General features: G+C 39.1%; 1 protein-coding gene across 1 annotated transcript in view; it reads left to right on the top strand.

The window, feature by feature from the left end:
* The first annotated feature begins 6,121 nt into the window (after positions 1-6,121).
* Positions 6,122-24,758, top strand: part of LOC111335410 (terminal uridylyltransferase 7-like) — a 28,536-nt gene continuing 9,899 nt past the window's right edge. Inside the window, exons 1-14 of the mRNA XM_088738469.1 lie at positions 6,122-6,416; positions 8,907-8,957; positions 10,605-10,709; positions 13,362-13,478; positions 14,955-15,135; positions 15,446-15,534; positions 16,484-16,535; positions 17,974-18,046; positions 18,874-18,910; positions 20,512-20,601; positions 20,729-20,848; positions 21,555-21,643; positions 22,284-22,393; positions 24,140-24,190. Coding sequence (XP_088594595.1) covers positions 6,225-6,416; positions 8,907-8,957; positions 10,605-10,709; positions 13,362-13,478; positions 14,955-15,135; positions 15,446-15,534; positions 16,484-16,535; positions 17,974-18,046; positions 18,874-18,910; positions 20,512-20,601; positions 20,729-20,848; positions 21,555-21,643; positions 22,284-22,393; positions 24,140-24,190 — 1,357 coding nt within the window. The 5' untranslated portion in view covers positions 6,122-6,224. The remainder of the gene's footprint in view (positions 6,417-8,906; positions 8,958-10,604; positions 10,710-13,361; positions 13,479-14,954; positions 15,136-15,445; positions 15,535-16,483; positions 16,536-17,973; positions 18,047-18,873; positions 18,911-20,511; positions 20,602-20,728; positions 20,849-21,554; positions 21,644-22,283; positions 22,394-24,139; positions 24,191-24,758) is intronic.

Below are 24,758 nucleotides of genomic sequence, written 5' to 3'. Positions count from 1 at the left end.
CGAAGCGATAGTGGGTTGACCGCCGACCAACAGCATCAATTGCGCAACCTTTTGCTCGAATTCCAAGACATCTTCTCTAATGGACCTCATGATCTTGGCCGGAGGCTGCTACTTGCATAACGGGTGGAGGAATTCAAAGCTGTTGAGGAGATGCATGTACAAGGCATAATTGAACCCTCGGCCAGCCCATGGGAAACCGGTGGTCCTGGTGAAGAAAGAGGATGGCAGTACCAGATTTTGCGTTGACTACCGGAAATAAAACGAACTGACTAAGAAGGACTCGTATCCTTTACCGCGGGTAGACACAACTCTCGATGCCTTATCTGGTTCAAACTGGTTCTCCATCCTAGATCTCAAAAGTGGGTACTGGCAAGTGGAGGTAGAGGAGCAGGACTGTGAGAAAACTATCTTTACTGCAGGTAATGGGCTGGGGAAGCTCAATGTGATGGCTTTCGGTCTATGTAACGCACCCGCGACTTTTGAGCGATTGATGGACAATATCCTTGGCGACCTGAGGTGTTTGGTCTATCTAGATGACACGATTGCACACGCGAAAACCTTTGAACTGGAGCTACAATGTCTGACTCTCATCTTCTCTCAGCTAAGGGCGGCCAACCGGAAGTTGAACTCAAAGAAGTGTGAACTCTTCCGGCGCAGGGTCAAGTTCCTTGGCCGTGTCGTAAGCGAGGAACGGGTTGCCACAGACCCTGAAAAATTTGTGGTTGTCACAAACTGGCCAAAGTCGCAAAATGTCAGAGATGTTAGAAGCTTTTTTGGACTATGCACTAACTAACAGCGATTTTTACCTTCTTTTGCTGACGTTTCCCGCCCTCTGCACCAATTGACTGAGAAAGGCCAACCATTTACGTGGACAAAGGAGTGCAATAGTTCGTTTCATCGAACTTGGCCTATCCTGTGAGCAAGGACCCCTTTGTATTAGACACCGATGCCAGCAACGTTGGTATTGGTGTCGTTTTGTCTCAAGTCCACCAAGGCAACGAAAGAGTCATAGCTTATTACAGCCAGGCACTAAGCAAACCAGAACCTAACTATTGCGCAACCAGGCGTGAACTTTTAGCTATTGTCAAAGCAATTGATCATTTCCACCCCTACCTCTATGGGCGGAAGATCACCATTAAAACCGACCACGCATCGCTCCAATGGCTACTAAACTTCAAGAATCCAGAGGGTCAGATTGCAAGATGGCTGGAGAAGCTGCAGACCTATGATTTCTTTATTGTATACCGCACAGGGAGAAGCCATCAGAATGTTACTGTTTTGCCGCCTCGACCATGCTTCGACACCAATTGCAAGCATTGTCAGAACCAAGAGGAAAAATATGCCACAGCAAATGCGTCCAGCATGCCAAACGATTGTGTGGTGAATGTTACACAAGCCCACGTGTCTGATGGCCCTCAATCTCAATCCGCTAGCTTGCCGAAGGAGGGAAAGGAAGTAAAATGCGTTGACCAACCTGAAGATGAACAGCTATCACCACTACAGTTGTGAACCCACCAGATGGAAGGTAAAACTATTTGTCACATCCTGGGATGGAAGGAGGCTGGAAAACGCCCGGAGTGGGCAAGCATCGCCCATCTCGACTCCACCACTAACGCTTACTGGACCCAATGGGATTCGTTGGCTGTGAAGGAGGGAGTGCTGTATCATCGGTGGGAGTTAACCGAACTTGGAAAGGTCACATGACAGCTGTTACTGCCAAAAGGGCTCCGCACCAGCGTGTTAAAGGAACTCCATGATAACCCTGTAGGAGGTCACCTAGGAGTTTCCGAAACTCTAGCTAAAGTCTGTGAAAGGTTCTACTGGATTCATTTCCGCCGTAACGTTCAAGAATGGTGTTAAAGGTGCGACCTCTGTGCTGCTAGGAAAGGCCCCAGGGTAAAGCAAAGATCTCCGCTGCAGTTGTACAATGTTGGGGAGCCCATGGAGCGTGTTGCCATTGATGTCGTGGAACCCCCGCCAGAAACCGACCAAGGTAACAAGTGTACCCTTGGATCTACTAATTGGACGCCTACAAGAAGAACCTGAGGATAGAGGCTATCCTGAGTACGTTGAGAGGTTGAGAGGGTCTGTGAAAACTGTTCATAATTTTGCTCGTGTACATCAGCGGGAAGGTAGTCTGAGGACGAAGAGGTGGCACGACATGCGTACTGTTGCATCTACCTTTGGAAGAGTGCATCTTGTATGGCTTCACAATCCCCAAAGAAATAAGGGTATCTCGCCAAAAATGAGACGGCCATGGGAGGGGCCAATCCTTGTTGTGGAACGGCTTAGTGATGTACAGGATTTAGCGAGGCCCTCGGAAAAAGCCTAAAGTGGTACACAGAGACCGCCTCTGGAAGTACTCTGGGGTAGAACACGCAGATTGGTTCCAGGGACCAGTGCAAGATACGAGTGAGGATGTATCTAGCCGAACAACTACACAGCAGGAAAACCAGGAGGTCAACACTAAGGGAAGAGCATCCGTTAGACGTCCCAAAAGGGGACAGAAGTTACCTCCCAGACTTAGGGAGAAGATCTCCCAGGACAAGGAGGCAGCAGCAGGACCTGGAGGGCCTCAGGCGATCCAGCAGGAAGCGGAGAAATCCCCCTAGATACAGGGACTATGAAATGACCTGAACACTTAATTAAGAGACATTGAACTGTTTTCTAATGTAGTTGATCTTAATGTATGACTTCAGTTATGGTTTGAAGTTTGCCATTATCCGGGACGGATAATAGGTGTTAGAGGGGGGCAGTGTAATGTTGTTACTATGCGTGACATAGCCTTATATGGGACCTTCCATATATGGAGGGTAGAATGCGAGACAGGACGAGTTAAGGTCTGTGGTGGCGTACGGTTAATCAAGAAAAGATCTGAGTTATCCTATCAATTGTTCGGTTCTTGTCCGCCGGCAAACCTGCGGGAAGCTACAGTACAGTCAGTGAGCCGGCCAATAACAGGATGATTAGGGAAATCGCCCTAATCCCGCTCATCCGTGTCTGTCATACGGTAGGAACGCCTGTCAAATAAGATTAACTGCTGCTGGACAGCCTTTAACTTGAGGCAAATGCGCAAGAGTAAACACGTTTTATTACTTTCAAGAAGTAAAATCCATATTCTGTCCATCTTAATTGGAGCCCTAAGAAATAAATCACAGCAATAAAAGTAGTAAGGCTGTAGCCCTACCTGGGCCTTAGGCATAACAACTCAAGGCTCGTGATAGAAGCCGTGAGTTCATTCACTTATCATAATCGCAAGCCACAAATTCATATATTTCTTTTGATTAATTTTGAGATAACTTATCCACGACAACCTTTTAAAAGTGATGTATCAGCTCAAGGCTTACTGTTGATCGTTCTGACAAAGGGCTAGCGCTCTAAACGCCAACTCTTACAACTCTTTACGGTGGTCAGTTTACATTATCAACAGGCTCAGAAATCAACCTTACTGACTTTCTTGTTTTGCTAATTCTTTTTTTAATTTGGCCATCATCCTGTAAAAAGGATGAGAGGGTCCACTACACTCAATATGACAAAGTACCTTTCAATATGTAATTAAGGACGTGTTTTCCATTAAAAGAAAAATAATTTTAGTTGCATTGTACAGATTGACGCGGAATGCTCTGATCTTTCCTAAGTTATTACATTTTGTCAACGTTTCCCTTCGTTGTTTCAAGAAACCTCCACTGCTGGAAAAAAATATCGTGATATCATTTGAAATAATCTTAACATAAATGTGAATGAAGAATGTAATGAGAAAAAAAATTGTAAAAGATATCGTCATAATGCTTGACGCTTATTGTTACTGCGCTGACGCCATAACCACGATCTAGCGCTCGAGTCGCTTCGCTCACCCATCGGGCGGCTCTGAAAATTTTGTCGGAGCCTACGACTCTGTGCCAGCCAGACGCATTTCGATAGGAAATTGCCCCTTTAAAGGACCTCTTTGTCACGATGCCACTGGCGATGAGCGCTGCTAAACCCTCTTCGGTGATTCTTTGATCAATTCTGTGACACTTGTGTATCTTTTGGCAAATTCGCTCCAAGTCGGGCCTGGATTTCCGACTGCAAAGCAAGTTGATGCATTCCAGAATCCAGTTCATGTACTTCGGACGTTTTTCGGCCATATTAGGAACGGCGGGCTAGGATAGGAAGGGGGTGGAAGACTGTTTTAGTTGCAGCAGGCCAGAGAAGGTTTCGTTCTGGTAGAGAAACGCCGAAAGCCCTCCTCGTTTACATACCGCAAGTGAAATCATGGTAACTTTCACGTAAAAACAAAACAAACCAAGCGCGCCGCCGCTTAAACAAGCACCCGCGATGTTGGCATGAATGGGGATGCCCAACAGAACTGTAATGCGTTGACGTTACTCAGGATTTGTACATGCTCTTCTAACTCGTACATAATGGGTGACGCAGGGCGACGCTATATCGAAGGCGTCCGTCGTGGGTAAGGGTAAACGGTAACTTTGGTCAGAGGGGAAATTATGAAACCCGCGAATATTGCGAAAGGCCGCGAATGGATGACATTTAAAACTGAAGAAAATTTTTAACTAAAAAACTAGAATGCGTAATGAAGGCAGCGACGCTTCGATCGCCTTTAACAAAGCGGAGATTGAGTTGCTTGAGGAAAAACTTGGAAATTGTGCTGTTAAAAAACAGTACTTCTTGGGTTATTTCGATGGCAAAAGAGACGAGTTCGAGGATATGCGCGAGAGGTTTCTTCTTTTAAGTTCCACATGCTTTGTAAAAAAGGCCTCGCAGGAATTAAATCACAAGGGGTTTTCCATAAAAGACAGGCAGTTTCTTTTATTTTTAGCTGAGTTTTTGCCTTTATCAATTGGGTGTGGACCTTGCAGAGACCTAATCGTTCGATCATTTGTTAAAGACTTACGCAATACGCCGGGGAAAAGTGTTGAAATATTAAAAAACGTTTCATATAAAAGAAAGCCCATGGAAAAATCTTTAAGTGCGTAACCTAGTATACCGAAATAATTTTTCAAATTATGTATTTTCAGTGTCTTCCGACTTTGAACACAATGGTGGTAATGTACCGATCCAATTTTTCGGCAAACCGGTTGCCATCGTAACCAATGAAACTCGGCATTGCCTCGACGCACCAACAAAGGTGAGAATTCCTTTTGAAAACAGAGTTTGAAATGTAATCAAACGTATCAATAGTATTCCATTTTTGCATAACCCGCGTAACTGTTATAAGTTTTTTAGGTATTTTAGTGAAGGAATCCTTCTAGCTTTTTACATACTGATGAGTAAAAGCTTTGTTCGATTTGATTTGACCCGATGTGAAAAAGTCTTGACCCTGGATGTCACGCCATGTTGACCTGTCACGGAAGCTTTGATAGAAAGCATAGCTGTACTGCTTGGTAATTCTGAGTAACCACAGTTGTGAAGAGGGTGGCAAAGGGGAAGGGGGTGGGGGGGGGGGTTGTCCAAGCATACATCACTGATCTTTTCTATTAAATCAGACATCACGGAGGATTTCTTTAACCAATCACATGTGATGGGTGATTAAAAAGCCGACTGGAAGCCATCTAGTCTTAATTAGCTGCTACTTCCACGCAAATTGTATCAAAGTGGATTTCTCAGAGACTCCCTCTAGCTACTTTGTCTGCCCTTGTAAATTTCACAACATTGTTGCGGATTAAGTGACCTAAATTGATATTGGAGAAGATTCTTCCCAGTGTGGGACCAACTTAAGACTGGGGTAGGCTTTGTGCAGCTCCTGAAATTCTTATTCGTTATTTTACGAATCATTTCGGATGTTTCAGTGTTGACAAGTTTTTCTTATTATGTAAGTAAAAAAACTGACTTAACGCTGCAAGGAGAATCTTTCTCAAAATGTACTTTTTAAGAGACGAAGTTACCGTCCAAAATTCAAATGTTACTGTTGGTTTATTGGCACATTGAAAACCTTGTAAATTAGCTAAAACAAACTGAAAACATTTGTATTAGTTTTTGTATATCTTTATACTATTGTTCAGTGCGATCTTACACATTTTGGGTTTGAACTTTTCGTGGGGAATAAGTGCTGCAGCTTACATGACATATTTTAAATTTGACTGCTGTACCATAAATTTGTGTGTTCAACCCTAGATGAATTTCGTTGATGTTGCATCACCCGTACATAATGGGGCTAAATTTAACACTCCGGCAAGAAATATAAAAATTAATGAAACAGGAGCATTGACGTAATAAGCTCATTTGGAATGGAAAATTCTGACATTTCTACAGAGTCATCTGGGAAGAATCCAAACGGAACCCGCAATAACGCAGGAGACTTGCATCAGAAAGATGAATTGCATGTCAATTCCCAAACTGAAGCAACACAAGAACAAGAAGTGAAAAGTGTTCCCCACAAGAACAGATCCAAGGCAGCTACAACAGAGGATAAAAAGGAGGTGAGATTTTACTATCTCTTTGAGGGAAGAGTGAAGCACCTAATCAATCAATCAATCAATAATCTTTATTTATACACGATAAGTATTTAAAGCGACACTTCGCTTGTGGGGTCGTGTCTAAATAATTAAGTAAGATAACTAATGAATTAGAGAATAAATAGGATATACAAGGGCTAAAATCATATTGCTACTTACTACTTACAAGTCTAAAATGATAAAAGCTTAAACTTCTAAAAAACAAGGTGGTACTCTAATATCGTTTAATTATTAACACTAGTTATACTTAAAATCTTCCTCCCTTCTGGTTAATGTTTGAGGGGAGATACAGTCGAAATCAAGGTGTGGCAAAGCCTTAGATCGTCTTGCCATAATCGCATATTTCTTAACATTGTCTATATCGTCATTAAGTTGAAGAACCAACGTGTTCCAAGCTATTGCTCCTCTACGAGCTACAGAGTTCCTCATGTAGTAGGTGTTAAAACGAGGGACATCAATTTTCAGTTTCTTCCTAAGTTGATATCGCTTGATGTTATCATTGTTCTTAATAATAGCTGACATAGCGTCTGGAGTCTGGTTATTATGGATTTTATACATAAGCTTAGCTAAGCTAATTTTATACATAAAGGCTAAAGAAGGGGACCAATTAGCCTTTTGCATAACATCAGCATTAGACATCTCCCAAGGTAGCTCAAAGATAATTCTCGCAGCTCTACAATGCAGTGCTTTTAATGCCTTAAAACCCTCCTTGTTTCTGAGACCTCCCCATACTGATATTCCATATACGATCGATGGCATAATAACTCTAAAATACAAGTCTAATAACATATTCTTTGGAAGAAATTTGCTACGTATTAACAAGTTTAACTTATCAACAAAGCCTTTTTTTAACAACACTAACATGTTTAGACCAATTTAGTTGATCATCTATCAATACGCCTACTAGATGAGAGTGTGTAACCCATTTGATGGTGTGCTGGGCCAATGTTAACTCTTTCACTGGGCCAGTGAATCTTCCACGATGGAGGATCATTGCTTGGCATTTCTTTGGATGAGGCACAAGGGAGTTTGTTTTGCACCAGTATAGAAGCTCTTCGAAAGCTTTGTTAAGTTCAGAAATTACTGTGTCGATAGAATCGCCAATGCAATATAGGGTAGTATCATCAGCATACATGTAGGTTGTTGCAGTAGCTACAGCTTCAGGTAAATCACTTGTGTAAAGAGAAAATAAGGGCAGTCCTGGAACGGAACCCTGCGGTATTCCAGATTTAACCATGTTAAGATCTGATGCTATACCATTTAGGACAGTATATTGTTTTCTATTGTCAAGGTAACTGCGCAGCCAGACAGCCAAAAAGGCAAAAGATTTATCCTCACGTCGGGATATTAAGATTCTACTCACCCAAGAATAAGAAAGATGTTTTGTCATGGGCCAAAGCTATTAATCAATTGTTCAGTTGAAGGTTAACATGGGTAGGGCTCGACACAAACTTTTCAAATTACTAGCCAAGTGGCTCTAGTGTCATCTTAAATGTTATGAAAGTTTCAGTTTGTTTACTAGCCAAACTGGCTTGTATAAATAAAAAACCAGTAGCCAAAACTGAATTTCTACTATTCTGTGGCTAGTGGGCTACTGTTAGTGTCAAGCCCTGATGAGTACAGAAGTTTGTTCAAATCATTTTGCACAAGGTTATAGAATGGCCGAATGTCCTACACCAACGATGTAAATGAAAGAGTACAATTGTGAAAGTAACTCTAAAAGACCTCCTCCAAGGATCAGATTTACACAGATCAAGGAAAGACAGTCAAGGAAGAGAAAGCAAAGTAGTAACAAATATGAAGTCGCAGTTGAGAATGAGCCCCTTCTGGAGGACTAGTCTTTACTACAAGAAAGCACTGCTGATACGAATGCTGGTTTTCTTGTTGACACAGCTACACAGATAGAAAGTACAAGTCAAGTGAAAGAGAAAAGAAAATATTTCATTTTGGGAAAAACTGTATCCGAGATGTTGAAATTGAATAAACAATCTCAAGGTCATATTTAGGTTGAATGAACATCTTTTTTCTTAACCAACCTCTTTTACTCGAATGGTCGACATTAACAGTAGCCAACCAGCCACACAAACTAATAGAAATTCAGTTGTGGCTTGTGGTTTTTTATTTCCACCAGCTAGTTTGGCTAGTAAACAAACTGAAATTGTCATAACATCTAAGTTCACTAGCCACTTGGCTGGTAAGTTGAAAAGTTAGTGTCAAGCCCTGCTATTCACCAGTAAAGGGCTGAAAAAAACTCTAACCAGACAAGGAAATTTTTTTTATTTAAACAGGCAACAATTCATTCTTACACCTGTACTTTACAATCTGTGCTGAGGGCTGGGATTCAAAAGTTTCTGTTACATTTTCTTGCAAAAAGTGACCAGAGTTGTCACTGAGTGGTACATCCAGTTATTTATTTGCCTGTGTTCATGTGTCATTGTGATTGTCTTTTTTCAGGGGAATGAAAAATCAAATGAAAATCAGAGAAGTCCAGAAGATTTGTCAAAGGTAATAGGGGAACTGGAGTCTAAACATTTTATTTTGTAAGGTGATAAAGTAAAGGTGCGTATCAACTATTTGGTTTGATGTGATATAAAGGGAAATTTACTATAATGTAAAGTATCAACCTAAGCTGTACTTAAAAAGACCTTTAGTTGTCCATTTAGTTGGTTTGGTTTCGTTTGTCTTACCAGGGAAAAAGAAAAGAGTGTGAGTGAATGTCTTGAACAGATTGACCTCATTTCCATTCTACTCTTTTTGCTTTGTAACACCTGGGTTGAGGATTAGACTTCTCTAAATTAACCCAGTGGCTAGATGCAAAATGGGAAGTTTGAGTTATGGAAGGCTCAACTAACTGAGGGTACAATTGCAGTAAATGGAAATCCAGGGGAAAACAATTTGGCTCAAAGTTTCAGATGTCTTTTAGAGTCTTAGGAGGTGCTTTATTTGTATGGCATGCAAGTGTAGTTCAAATATTGTATGGCAGTCAACAAAGGCAAATAAAAATGGAACAAGGTTGTGAATATATGAACCAAGGAAAATTTGAACCATCTCAGTGAAAATGAATTGTTCATGAGTGTTTTGTTAAAGAAAAATATGACTTTTTGTAATCTTACATGACACATTCTAGGATAAGATAAGATAAGATAATGACTTTATTTTAAGAGGGTAGCATGTAACAGTTTAAGTACAACTGATGACCCTGTGGCCCTCTATAAAGTAATCTAATCAATACATAAAATTAACATAAATGAAAGTAATAATAATTTGATGTATATAATTTAAAAACCTATTAAAAAGAAACATACATAATAATGTATAATTATATATTAAATATTCATAACAATATTAACATGCTAAAATATCATCATCCATATTATAAAAAATTCATATCACTATTTTGTTTACTAAGTAAATTTACGTATATATGCACGATCCTTCGCAGTAAAGCACTATTTAATAAGAAATAGAAAGAAATAGTTAGATATTCTAGTCTTCTCGGATAGGGACGAATAAATGGAGGTCCCGTCTCCTGCAGTGTTGGGAGTAGGAGACGTTAATTTCCCACACATGAGAGTACGGCATGATGGATGTCCTCCCCTGGAGTGGGATGGGTGGGTTGAGGGCCGCAGGTTAGAAAACTGTAACAGGTTATTGCGCTTCCCTCTTTGAATAAAGTAAAGTAAAGTAGAGGTTATATTTAGGTTGAAGCAGGGCTCAAGACAAATGATAGCCAACTAGCCACAAACTGGTAGAAATTCAGTTTTGGCTGGTAGTTTTGGATTTCCACTAGCCAGTTTGGCTAGTAAACAAACTGAAATTGTTGTAACATCTAAATTTTCAGTGGTCACTTGGCTAGTAAGTTGAAAAGTTAGTGTTAACCCTGGTGAATAGGCTTCTTTTTTCTTAACCAACCTAACCTCTCCACCAGTATAGGGCTGAAAAATAATTCCAATCAGTTTTTCAAGGCAAGTAAATTTTTTATTCAGACAGGTAACAATGCATTCTTACACCTGTACTTTTCAATCTCACCCTGCAAGGAGGGCTGAGATTCAAAGGTTTCAGTGGCACTTTCATGCACAAAGTGGCCAGAGTTGCGAATGGGTGGTACTTCAAGTTATTTGTTTGCATGTCATAACGATTGTTCTCTTGCAGGGGAATGAAGAATCAAATGAAAATCAGAGAAGTCTAGAAGATTTGTTAAAGATAATAGGAGAGCTGGAGTCTCAACATTTTATTGTGAAAGATGACAAAGTAAAGGTGTGTACCAGCGATTTGGTTTGATGTGATATAGAGGGAAATTTGATATAAAGTACAGTATCAACCTAAGTTGTACTTAAAAAGACCTTTAGTTGTCCAATAGGTTCTAAAGTTTGTTTTTGTGTGTCATACCAGTGAAAAAGGAAAGAGTATGTGTGAATTTCTTGAACAGACTGATCTCGTTTCCATTATCCTCTTTTTGCTTTGTGACACCTACTGTAAGACTTCTCTAAATTAGTTGAGTCCCAATAACTTGCACCTGTAAGGAAATTGAAGAAGGTTTGAGTTATTTGAAGTTCAAGTTATTGGTGTTTACTTTTTTTTCGATTCATTCAGTTTACATTTTAATGAAATTCAATCCTTGAGAAGTTGAGTGAAAATAGAATGCTAAACTACCACAGAAATCACTCAAACCGCTGTGTATGCTCTTTGTTTCTATTTGTCACATATTGATAGGCATGGTTTGATGTGGTTTTAGTTATCAACAGTAAAAATATACAGAGGATGACTGGAAGTGAAATAAAAAAAGCATTAAACAAGGACCCTGACTATAAAAGGACATTTGCCCTGGGCAAGCCGTCAGTCATTTCACCCCTGACACCGAACTGTCGACATCAACCAGTCCGTGACCGTGCGATATCGGCAAAACTATTGTAACCGAAAGGTCACTTGCAGCCAGTGCATATCTCAAACTTCTACGAATTTTGCCATTTTCGTTTACGGCAAAGAAAAGATGATCGGCTCCACTCAGTTGGCTCCACGGAATGTACACCCGCTTGCGATGTCATTTCTGTAAGGAAGGCAAACGGCCAGAGGGCTAGCGGTGAGGACTAGCTTTTATGACCTTTATTATCTTTCACAAAAATCCTCTTCTCATACCGGATTTGTGTTGTTGTAATAAAGTGGTTAGTTTCTTCGACGTTTTGTCTACGGGATTTCATGTGACACTTATACAAGAACTCCTCTGCAATTAAACAAGAGATCACGTTGGATAGAATTTTTATTTGAATCGCGCGCAGTTTCTCCAACGGAATATGTGGTGTTGAAATACGAATCCCGTGGGTGCTCATATAAAATAATTTCGGTCACGGATTGGAAACATGTCTGGATGACTGAAATCCGATGGAAAACAAATTATCATCGGCTATATTGCCTGAACGGGCCTCAAGAACTATTGAAAACCTCGACCTTTTCATAAGTAGCTAGTGAAATAGGCTTCTCGTTGCAACGCGCGTCTAAAATGTTCAGGCAAAAAATATCCTACATAGTGCCGTGTCAAAATACTTAGAAAACTATGTTCCTTTCAAAGGGACCTATTCTCGAAGTTCGCTCTATTTTTTTTTCCTTTTTCGAGGCTTTTTCTCCCCATATCTCCAAACGTGCGATAAAAAAATTGGACCCGTTTATGTCGGTTTGGGTGGCCGCTTCGCTGGCGAGATGAGAAGCCTGAGCGAACGAGCAAGATGTAAACAAAGAGGAGTGACTTTCACTTACCATACCTCTTTGTTCAGACCATTCGAATAAGTCTAAGAGTCGTTCCATCAAAATAACATTTGCCATCGGTGTTCGACTCGCTAAATGAAGGCGTTCCTTCAACCGCTGAATTCTTGTCTTCACGCTTTCCAATCGCTCTTCCATTCCGGGCTCGACCGCCAGCTCCAGTGTATAACTGGACTCGTAGACTCGGACTCGTAGACTCGGACTCGTAGACCTCGCGCCGCTATTTTGGCTTTTTTTGATGGAAAATCCGCCATGGCAAAATAAAATGCAATTTTAAAGCTAAAGACTAGTTAGTGCGCGACCGTAGCAACCGTAAAATGGATCAATTCGAAGTGTAAGATGAGTTATGTCGCCACATACACATACACGCAACATACACGTACACACATTTACTTACTCAAATGTACATATATGTACATGAAAACCACTCTCTCTGAGCATGTCACAGTACTGAGATCCTCTAGTCAATGATATCGACGGCTCAAGAAGTTGAGGCAAACGGAGGGGAGTCAGAGGGCCAGTACGACCATCTCGCGATAGGAGGAGCCGTTAGGAGCGCGAAATTCAAATTGCGATAGCCTAATTTTTTGAGTTTTGCAAATGAAGATCAGTATTTCTCCATTCGTCCCTTTTTAATCGTCAATAAAAACATTTTCAAGTGGAAATCAATTGAAACAAGACAAGGATATCGGTCATCGTGTACAAATCTCTTTTTCCCCCTTCACCTTCCATTAGTCGGCCATCTTCGATTAGCCATGGAAGCAAAGATTGCGTTACAAGACGGGGGAGGAGCTATCCCTTTTATAGTCAGGGTCCTTGTTGTTAGCAGGAGGATTGAGTTACGGAGAGATCAAGTTACCAAGGGTATAATACTATTGCAGTAAAATGTATGAGGGAAATCCAAGGGAAAACAATTTTGGCTCAAAGTTTCAGATGTCTTTTGGAGTCTTATGGGGTGTTTTATTTATATGGCATGCAAGTGGAGTTCAAATATTGTATAGCTATAAACAAAGGCAAATAAAAATGGAACAAGTTTGTGAATATTTGAACCAAGGAAAATTTGAACCATATCAGTGAAAATGAATTGTTTATGAGTGTTTTAATTATTGGAGAAAATTATGACTTCTTGTATCTGTACATGACACATTCTAGGAGCCAAATGAGGGCTCGGAGGGTCCCTTTTACTGTGAGCTATGCGAACTAAAATTGGCAGGTTTAAAAAGGTGTCAAGAACATGTGAGAACCAAGGGTCACAAGAGAGCAAAGAAGGTGAGAAACATGATTGTGTTCTCTGACCAGAGACATGTACACAGTTGATCAGGTGTATTTTGGTGAATCAAATCTATTTAAGATAACAAGATCTGAGTGCAAAATCAGAAGGTTGTATGTTTGAATCCAGTCTAGCCACCACATCACACCATGGAAGAAACATTTGAAATTTTTTCCTCCAATTTTAGAGAAAGCTCAGAATATATTTGTACCATCTCGGTCTCCATTCAGGATAGTCTCAATGTAACTGGAGATAAGGAACTGTTCATTAGAGCATGACACTCTCGATGGCTAAATTGAGCTGTTGTAACTTTGGTGTTACTGTGACTCTGGGTTAGAATGTCCTCTGTTGAACCCCCTGTAATTTAATTTTAATTTATTAGCTTTGCCGACAGGCAGGGACCCCGCAACAGCTTGCGCCAATTACTGCAGGCCCTAGTACCCACCCATCCCACCCTGGGGGAGGACATCCACCACACAGGGATCTCGTGCATGGGAAATTAATGTCTCCTACCCCAACCCTGCAGGAGGTGGGACCTACAGTTTATTCGTCCTTATCCGAGAAGACTAGTCTAAGAATGTCTATCCATTTCCTGATATTATAGAAAGGTAGCACATTCTCCTCAGTAATTTTAAGACCTTGAGTGTTGGTCCGGCCGGGCTCGAACCCTTGACCTCCCGCTCAACAGTCCAGTGCTCTATCCATTGAGCTAACGAGGAGGCAGTTAACTTAACTTAACCTGTAAACTTAGGACTTGTGACAATGGCCTGATAAAACCAAAAAGACATGCAGTTAAGTCTTAAAAAAGCAAAAAGCTTCAATCTAAACATAAAGGTTCAAGCTTGTGTGGAATAGTCAAAACACTTGACTGGCTAGTGATGCATGACTCCTGTTCCAAGAGAAGCTGGTGCCTTATGTGTGGGAACTCTATAACATAAAGTTAACTAAAAATGCAATGTCAGCATTTATATTCAATGTCACTTTTTTTTAAAGAAGTATACAGAACATGTCAATCACAGTATGTACCTTTAGCTATCAAACAACACAGTACAGTCCAGGGTCCAGTTGTTCGAAAGCCGATTAGCGCTAACCCAGGGTTAAATTTTAATCCAGGTTTCTATATTTCTCAGTTCAAAAGCCATTTTGGGATAATTTTCCCAATTCTTTTAAGAGCATTTAATAACCAAATTGTAGACAAATGGAATTAAACTGAAATTTCTTCTAAAGCTTTCAGATCTGAAATCGTATTTCACATTAACCCTGGGTTATCTTAACCCACCTTTCAACAACTCGACCCAGTACCAGTAGGAGTACTTTAGCCTCTGAGTTGATGGAGTATCTGACTATGAAAATTAGAAGATCCGAGTTTTAATTCTTCATTGGAAAGTCAGATTTATCTTGATCTAAACTTGTAACAAACATTGGACATCTTTCTTGTGCACTGAATTTTTCTACCTGTTTGTTTTTGCTTATAGACCAAAGGAGAGTTTTTTTCACTCGCACGGATTACCCCACCTTCCAAACATCAAACTTTGGCTCTGAGCAAGCTTCTTGACTCTGTTTTCTTACACCATGGATTGTCCCCTGATAAAGATATACCTTTGAGGGATGAGGTAGCAAAAGATGTCCATAAGGCTGTGTGCACTAAGTTTCCAGGTAATGTCCATGTTGATTGAAACTTTGTTCTATACTGTTCATTTCTTTGTTTATACTTCATTCACTACCTTTCAAAGTTTTGCTTGAACAAGTTTCCCAGCAACTTTTTTTGAGTGTGCATTGTTTAACAGCTGGGAAAAGCTTTCAGAGTATTGTTGTGCATTTGTGTCTTCCATTATTTCATTATACTGGCAGGGTAAGTGTAATTTTGGCTCTGGATCTACAGGGGTGTTGATCCCACACAAATAATGTATTAATTAAATCTTTTATTAATTTTAAAATGTACTATATTTTGAACCTTTGTGAAAAGAATGTAGAGTGTTACCTTATGGATCTTCCCTCACTGGATTTGGTCTGAAGGACAGCGATGTGAATCTTGATCTTGTCATTCCAGATGAGGTAGTGTTATCATTGCTTTCTTGGGTTGTGTATGGGAGCTGGCAATGGTCATTTAACCAATTACTTTGCAAGGTTTTGTGTGCCACAGTGTTCTTCAATCAAAAACTCAGGATGCATGAAGTTTTTTTACAATTGTTTGCGGAAAAAAGTTGTTGGAAAAAAGCACAAAAGTGCACATGACAATCCCAAAAGGCATTGTGGGTAGTTTTCTGTAAGGTTTCTTGACCTCAGGATTTCCTGGAAATCTGAGAAAACTTGACTGGGAAAGAGGAAGAGGCGTAGCACCTGTTTTAAGAATTTATCTTGTTGGCAAGACTGACTTTTAAATCTAAACTTGATGAAAAACGAAAAAATTAACAAACTGACCCTAATGAACAATGAAAAGAAACAAGAGCAGATTACAAGTGACCTAAAGAAAAATTGTTTACAATGTAATTTTCTATAATTGTTTTGTTCTTTTCATATTCACATGGATGTCAGTATTTATCTCCTATGGTCCATATTTACTTGTTTCGCATCACTGATTATGGCATACCCATCCCACCATCAGGGTGTGTCACTAATTTTTCAACTTACTAGCCAAGTGGCTTGTGACGTCTTAGATGTTTTTAGATGTTATAACAATTTCAGTCTGTTTACTAGCCAAACTGGCTAGTGGAAATTGAAAACCACTGGCCAAAAGTGAATTTCTACTAGTCTGTGGCTGGTGGGCTACTGTTAGTGTCGAGCCCAGCATCATCCTACATGTATTACTGAATGATGTTTTGAAATTTTTTAAGGAGAAGTTTGCATTCAAATCAAAACTGGGAATTATTACCTCTAAAAGAGTAAAAGAAAGCCTTGATTACTACAGGTACAGAACATTCCCCTATAAGTTTCAGAAGAAAAGCAGCATGAAAAGCATAATGTTGCTGGTAATGATTTTTTTTTTTAATTTTTTCACGTACAGCTCAATGTGCCTCATGTTCTCCTGTCAATGTTGGAGCTATTTCAAAAAGACGGTGAGGCAAAATGCTCTCATTGTTTCTTTGTTGTTTCTGTTTTTTGTTTGTTTGTTTGTTTTTGAGCAAGCGGCTACAACTGCTTACTTGCTAGGTGAGATCTTTTTTAAGACATAACAATCAAAAAAAGATTGTGTAAAACATTTTATCAATTTAGTAGTAAAAAAGTAAAGTCTGTTTACGAGCCTAGTGGCCCATTACGCTGGTGCTTAACTCCGGTTTCTGTAGCATGAGGCGACTAGGAGTATTTCTACTCCTCCCAGGATGGAATGCTAGTCCATCGCAGGGTTATCCCCCAGCATTAAATTTGCCGGTACCCATTTATACACCTGGGTGAAGAGAGGCACTGTGAGAGGAAAGTGTCTTGCCCAAGAACACAACACAATGTACCAGCTGGGGCACGAACCTGGACTACTCGATCCGGAGTCGAGCGCACTAACCATGAGGCCACCGTGCCTCCACATTATCAATTTAATAGGTGACCTTGTAATGTTGAGACCAAAACCATTGAAAACAGGTATCCACTCAGATCATGTGATGTGACTCATAGCCTTTTGTCTGAAAAATGAAAATAAGGTTGGGAAAAAGGCTGGAAATAGTATTTTGCTGTGTGCCTAACAACTTACTGTAAGCAAATTTTGCAATACTAGGTCAAATATATGTCTGAATTACTTTTCAACTATGGTAAAAAGTCATCTGGAACTTGAATGATCACACAACTTGGATGTAGCTTTAATTTGTTACTCTGAAATTATCCATGCACAAACTTAAGAGCAGTGTTCAATTGAGTGTTGAAAGTTAAATCCAGGATTGCATTGGGTTTGCTCTACTTCACTTTGTAATTAGTGCAAAAAATTCACACCTGTCTCTCAACCAATAGGGAGACATGGTGGCCTCATGGTTTAGGTGTGCTCAGCTCAGGATCAAGTGGTCTGGGTTCGAGCCCTGGCTGGGGACATCGTGTTGTGTTCTTGGGCAAGACACTTTACACTCACAGTGCCTCTCTTTACCCAGGTTTTTTAAATGGGTACCAGCATATTTAATGCTGGGGGGTAACCCTGCAATGGAAGTGAGTAGCATTCCATCCATGGGGGGAGTAGAAGTACCCTAGTCACTTCATGCTGTGGAAACTGGAGTTAAGCTCTGGCCTGATGGGCCACTTGGCTCATAAACAGACTTTACAATATTCTTACCTCTCAGCCAATCAGATGCAAAACTAAACCTAGTCATGCTATGTTCGCATGCATTTTCCCACGCTTTAGGCAAATGTCTTGTTTTTACCTTGAGTTTTCATTGGCCCAGTCTGTAGAGTATATTCCTTTATTCTGATTGCCCATTTTGATTACTTTGGCTTGGCTTCTATGATACTCCATTGAAAAGCATCCTTCCCTTAAACCAATCACAAATTCTTATAGTAACCTATGCACCTCTATTTTAGACAAATTATACTGTGATGTGAAAAGTGACTTTGATGCCAAGGTACCCCGGATATTGTTCAAACATCTTTCAAGGTATTAACCATGAAAAAATTTTTCTATAATGACAATTGTTTTATAGCTAACAACCCCTATGTTCAATATCAAGCAAATCCTGTGTTCTGATTGGCTACCTGAGTAGGCAAGATCGGCCCATCTTGCACCCTCAGGATTGCCTACTTTGCTGTAAAAAATTAAATAAATGCAAATGAAACCTAACAAATCACTATTAATATTTTTTTAATTGTCAAATGCACCATCATACCCACCATCACAGTTGGCTTTCTTCCTCTGCACTTGAGAGTAAACAAGTCACTCTTGATTCTTATTTAAAAGTGAAATCTTGCTCTTTTTACCTTTTTGTTTTAATTTGTTCATTTTTATGGACCTGGCCCCAGTTGTTCAAAGGTTGGATAAGGCTATCAAGTGGATAAATCTTTATATGGTGGATAGTGCAGAATGTTCTGCTATTACTTATCTACTGGATGGCAATTTATCCTTCGGATGGCATTATCTGCACTTTATACAACTGGGCCCGGGACTTTATCTTGGCCTATAAAAGGCCAATATCCAAGCACCTTGCTTGGTTAACAACACATTTCATGTACATCTTTGTTGCTTTCTGAACACAGCCTACATGTTTTCTTCACCTTAATTAAGTAAATGTATATAGTATAGTGTTGAAATAAAACTATGTTTGTTGATGTTGTTAAAATAATTCTAAGTCTGTCATTATACTACCAATGTTTCAGGCATGTAGATCTATTCTTTTTTGTCTGAGTATTTAATTTTTTACATTTTAAAATTGCCTCTTGCCGCTGAATATTTTGATCAATGGGTTAATGATGAAACTTTCTGTTTAGTGGGCTTCTTTGTGAACTCAGCCCCGGAAATATATCTGTGAGTATTATATAATTTATTAGTATAATTGTAAATTTGTAGCATTTATTTCTGCATAATACTTCTTCAGAATATGTCCTGTACAATGGCATGGTCTGATTTCTCTGAAAATACACAGTGCAATGTAAATATATTTATGAACAGGAGTTTTTTTTTTTTTTTTTCCATTAACAGTAGCAACTTTACAGTATGTTGTAGCTACATTTTAACCATTTTTATGTATTTTCTTTCCAAAGAAACATGTTGAAATTTTTCTGCATCTTGTAAATTCACTCTGAATTTTTTAAGTTTTCCAGGTGCATTCCACTTCATAACCTGTGCTAATGTTTCTATTCTAGGTGGTTTTTTTTTCCCTCACCTCTTTCCTGCTTTTGAAAGGCAAATCTCTGTGGCAATTGCTGAAAGTCACTAATGAAAAACAAATCAGAAAAAGTTATTTTTATTCACAAGTGCGTGATATCATACATCTTCGTATAGGTAATCACATGATTTCGAGTGCAATTTGGAACAAAATAAGCACAAGTAAATTTTTTCAAAGACTAAAAATTGCATGAGCCGGTAGGGCGAGTGCAATTTGTGGTCTTCGAAAAAATTTACAAGGGCTTATTTATTCCAAATTGCACGAAAAAATCATGTGATTAGGTATTAATAATATACATGAAAAAATACGAGGTAGCCTCTCATAACTATGCAGAAGAAAAGCGCGTGCATCATGTGCAAAAATAATTTATTCAAACCCTGCAAGTGACATTGACCTTGACATTGACACTGACCAATCATACTGACCAATCAGAATGTCTGGTTTGTTTCTTTCTTTGCACTGAATTAACCCTCTTCTGCACTGAATTAACTCTCTTCTGCATTGAATTAACTGAAAACCGCATTCATCTTAACCAATCACAACTGAGAAATTTTTTCATGTATATTATTAATCTGGAAATCATAGGGAACAATACATTTGATTCAAGATTTTAAATAAGCCTCAACTTATCAACTTCTTAATGGGCCTTGCTTATCGTAGAATCTTTGTGGCTCTGTGGTAGAGCACTGGAGCACTTAATCCATAGGTCTAAGGTTGGATTCCTCATGACTCAGAGTTTTTTCTTTGTTCCACACTCATGACAAGACAAAAAAGATCTTTCTCTATTTATTTACTGAGCTCAAAACGTACCATCCTTCTTTTATTTACAAAACTTGAGGCTATCAACATTGCCAATCCTAGCAGTATGCAGGACCCATGTTATGTATCAACTTCATAATGGTGTTGGAGCACATAATCTGAAGGTCTGAGGTTCAATTCCTCATGGGAAGTCAGATTTTTTTTTTGTCCCATGCTCATGACAAGAAGAAAAACATATTTCTCTTTCTCTAAGCCTCAACTTGTAGACATGTACTTTGTAAAAAATTAAAACCTAAGGGGAACTTGAAAGAAACAGGGCACCAAAAAAAAAATTTATTCTGAGCCAGGTTAATTGTTATAGATTTAAACTATAATTATTTTGTTGTTTTTACTGTTTTTTTATCTACTTTCAAACTACTCAGAGATGATCAGTTTAATCAGACTTACAATTAATCTATGAGTAACTGATCATTTCCTTAAGGCTTTCATGACTAGCTGCTTGTTGAAGAAGTATTGTGATGCTGATTCTCGTGTCCACAAGTTGGTTGTGGGTCTACGTTACTGGGCAAGGGTGAGAATGCTTGATATCATTCTCCTTTTTCACTTATTTGGCTTTTACTCTTTAATTCCAAATTTTAACATTGGTTCATTGTAAGTTTGGTTACCTAGCCATTGTACTCTGTTTTTTCTTATGTTAGATTTGTAGCATTGACTGTCAATCAGAGGGAGGCTTACCAGGATATTCGATAGCTCTGATGGTGATTCAGTTCCTACAGGTGACAAAGCCCCCAGTTCTTCCCACATGGGTACCACAAGAGGTGAGTCCATTTTTGTGGTAGTTTTAAATTATTCAAGGCTAAACTGAGTCTAAGGCTAAACCAAATCCAAGGTAGTTTAAATGATATACTTGTCTGTTTAAAAATTATGTGAATGTGCTTGGAACAAAGAAGAACATAATCAAACATGAATGGGCTTGAAAACAGTAAAGTTGGTCCTTGTATGTCCGGCAGTCAAGACAAAATTTTAAACCTTTAATTCCCATGACTGATCAAGAGAGACATTCTAGTGATGACCATAAAGAAAAATGTCAGTTAGGAGGCTGGATTGATACAGTGTAGTTGATCCAATACCAAATTTTCCATACTAACATCTTAAGACTTGTATGACAGGCAGTAAGGAGAATTACTAATGTGATCCTTGGAGTGAAAAGATTAAAAGGGGACCTATGTGATCGTGTTTCCTTGTGCTGCCTATAGTTAACCAATCAAAGTTCTGAACAAGACAGGTTTGTCTTTAGTTATCAACTGAGTTGATTGAGTTCAAAATTGGCCACTGTAAAAGAATTTCTAGGCTGATGTTTCTAGTGTTAGCCCTTTGTCAGAGCAAATGGAGAGTTTCTTTAGAAACTTACCCCTTTCATTCAAAGTTCTGAACTGGTACAATTTCCTTGCATTCTTTTTATGTATCTTCCTAATTTTTCAATCTGTGTTGGATGTTACTGAATACTAGGGATTTTTTTTCCAGGCAATTGATGAAGATAACCAAAAAGCCACTGGAAACTTTGTTAGCGAGAATCAAGAAGAGATTGGAACACTGTGGTATCAGCTTTTTAGGTAAGAATAGAGTTTCAAAACGTTACATACTGTATTGTTTCCAAGTAACATGTTACTTTTATCACAAACATTTAAATTTTGGAACTGGCCAAAGCTAACCTTAAAAAAGTAATACTTAGCTACAGCTGTAAAGAAGATATCACCCATGAGCAGACCTATATGTCCAGGTTAGTTCTGGACCCTCAGCCAAAGAAAATGAAGAGACAAAATTCAACAAAGTTGATGGTCAGTATTGGTGTCCTTCCCAATTAGAAGAAGGGTTAATCTGCTCTCAAGCTTAGTACCACTTACGTAGTCAGAGCTTGCCTGGGTTTCCATACCATGAAGCAATTAGGGTATTGTTGCTTCACTTGGAAGGAGTGGTTATCCATTACAGGTTACCTACCCCCCCCCCCCCCGCCTTTTCCCAGTTTCCTAAGAAAGGTTGCTGGTGCCAATTTATACCCCAGGGGGGGGGGGGGAGAGGCACTGTAATAGTGGAGAGCCTTCCCCCAAGAACACAACGCAGCAACTTGGCCCAGGATTGATTCCAGATTTGTAATCTTACCGTCTGCACTCTGACAGTCCAGATATATTTCTGCTCTTCTTAACAGTTGGCTTCTAGAGATTATGATTAAAATGGGCTTATTTTAATTCTCAGGTTTTACGGTATTGATTTTGACCTTCCAAATCTGGTGATTTCCATCAAAGATCCAAGGCCTGTCAAAAGAGAAGATAAAAAATGGGGTCATCGTAGGATAGCAATGAAAGGTATTCTTACCATTTCAGATGTGATGTAATGATGTATAACTGTAATAATTTATTTATTGTTGATGACGTAAGTGGTCGTCCCATTTTCTGAGCAACAAGGGTCATGTATAAAACACACGACAAGAAAAAAACAAAGAAATAAGTAAGAATATTATTAAAAAATAAAACGTAATCCATATAAGATAATATATAAAAATTAATATGTGAGGATCCTAATAGGTATAGGTAATCGCACGGGGCCGAGTAAAATTAAGGATTAATATCACTTGTGTTTTCGGAAGTTGCTGAAATTGCCCGAGTCGCGCAGCGACGAGGGCAATTACTGCAACTTCCGAAAACACAAGTGATATTAATCCTTAATTTTACGAGGAACCATGTGATTACTTGTTTATAATATAAGGGGCAAAATGTTTTCTTACTGATCTCGCGCAAAACGTGACGCCATTGTTACAAAACAAATAGAAATTTCTTTACCTTGGCAGCAGTTGCTAAGCGATTTTCAGCCAATCATTTTCAAGTAATTTTTCCCGGGGCAATTACAAAAATTAAGAAAAAATGCCCTCTGTCTTGACCAATCACAATTCAGTAGTTTTTCCCCTTATATGATAAAGTATATAATTGTGTTAGACTATGAAAAGTATATAGGAATAAAAATGATCAATCAAATTCATAGGCAGGAGTGACAGAAGCCACCTGTAAAATCAGTATGACTTAATCTCCTTTGAAATTTGGAGATAGACTTGATTTGTTTGATTTAGTTTTTCAAGTTATAATATGTCTCACAAGGACTGGGAACTACCGAATTCACGAATTTGATTGGCTGAAATCAATATTGAGAGCAGTCTAGATTTTCCCATCTATACCGGCAAAGTAGACCGGTCTAGAAAAAAAAGGTACAAAGAATATAAAAAATTGGCATATAAGACATATTCATATAATAAAGATCTTATTAACAGAGCTAGGTCGGTCCGTATGGGAGAATCTTGACCTCGGTCGCTGGTACAGACCTTACTGCGTTTGGTCTGTACTGGCGACCTCGGTCAAGATTCTCCCATACAGACCTCCCACTCGGTTAATAAGAACTAATTATTCCATTATTGAGATACAATGTAGGAGAACGAGTTATGTGCAAAAGAACTATTATAATTATGATACTCTACATTCGTACCATTACTTCTTAAGTTACATCTAGTGGTTCTCGGTTTGAAAAAACTAGAAATATATTGTGGGGCTTTCCCGTCAATTGACTTGAATACAAGAATCAGGGAATACGTACAACATCTTTGCTGTAATGATTGCATTGATGCTATCATTATCATCATACGTTAATTATCTTGTTCAGAACTTTGATTGGTTAGCTATAAGCAGCACAAGGAAACACAATCACATAGGTCCCCTCTGAACGTTTTCACTCCTAGGATCTCATTAGTAATTGCCCTTACTGTCTGTCATTCAAGTCTTAAGATGTTAGTACGGAAAACTTGGTATCAGATCATCATACGTTTTCTTAGCGCCTGCATTTAAAATTGTTCTTAAGCCGTACAACAGCACTGTTCTTCTTTACTCTTGCCAAACAGCAAGTCTTCCTACTTTGTATGCTTTGGACCAATTTGCAATTGGCTATTCTCTTTTACCCTTTTTAAATGCTAGCAGAAAAACTTCATCTGTAGTTTACAGTACAGACCTTGAGCGTAGTTAGTAAGAAGTATAAGGTAATCTTTAATGTTTTCTTTGTTTAATATATAGATCCTTTTTCTACCAAGCGGAACGTTGCTTCGTCATTAAGTAGCGACAGAGGTATGACCTTTTTAGCTCTGCCTTTTTTTTAGTTAGCTTTAAGGTTACCGTGCACCTTCAGGGGTGTCTCGCGTGCAAGCGATGTAGCGCGTCCAGTCTAAACTGTAGATATCTAAACCCCACTATCAAATTATAGCTTATGGGACCGGCTATCAGACTATACCAAAACTTTTGAAAAAAAATTAATTGTCGAATTTTTCACAACTTCTAAATGCGAGCGCCCGATCACCTTTTGAACGTGACGTGTCAAAGCGAATTTTGTTTTTCGCTTATTTAATGTGTTCCTCCGTTTCCGGGGCCAAAGCGCTAAAAAACGTGTCAGCGATTTGCCATATTCAATTTCAGTGAAAAGTCACAGAACATTTTTTAAATAGGATTGAAAAATGTGGAGTGATCGTAGAAAAATCGCTCTTGAAAAGAAAGTATTCAGAAATAAAAAATTCGGAGAAACGTTTTTGTTGATTATATGTAAGAGTAGCTACTGTCAAAATTTGAGAGCAATCGAATAAATTCCCTTTGACTTGTAGCTCTTAAAAGGTGATTCGGGCGCTCGCATTTAGAAGTTGTG

This window comes from Stylophora pistillata, chromosome 11 (assembly GCF_964205215.1).
Source record: "Stylophora pistillata chromosome 11, jaStyPist1.2, whole genome shotgun sequence".
Lineage (NCBI taxonomy): Eukaryota > Metazoa > Cnidaria > Anthozoa > Scleractinia > Pocilloporidae > Stylophora > Stylophora pistillata.
The sequence above is the reverse complement of the archived record's forward strand: the minus strand, read 5'-3'. Positions and strand labels throughout refer to the sequence as shown.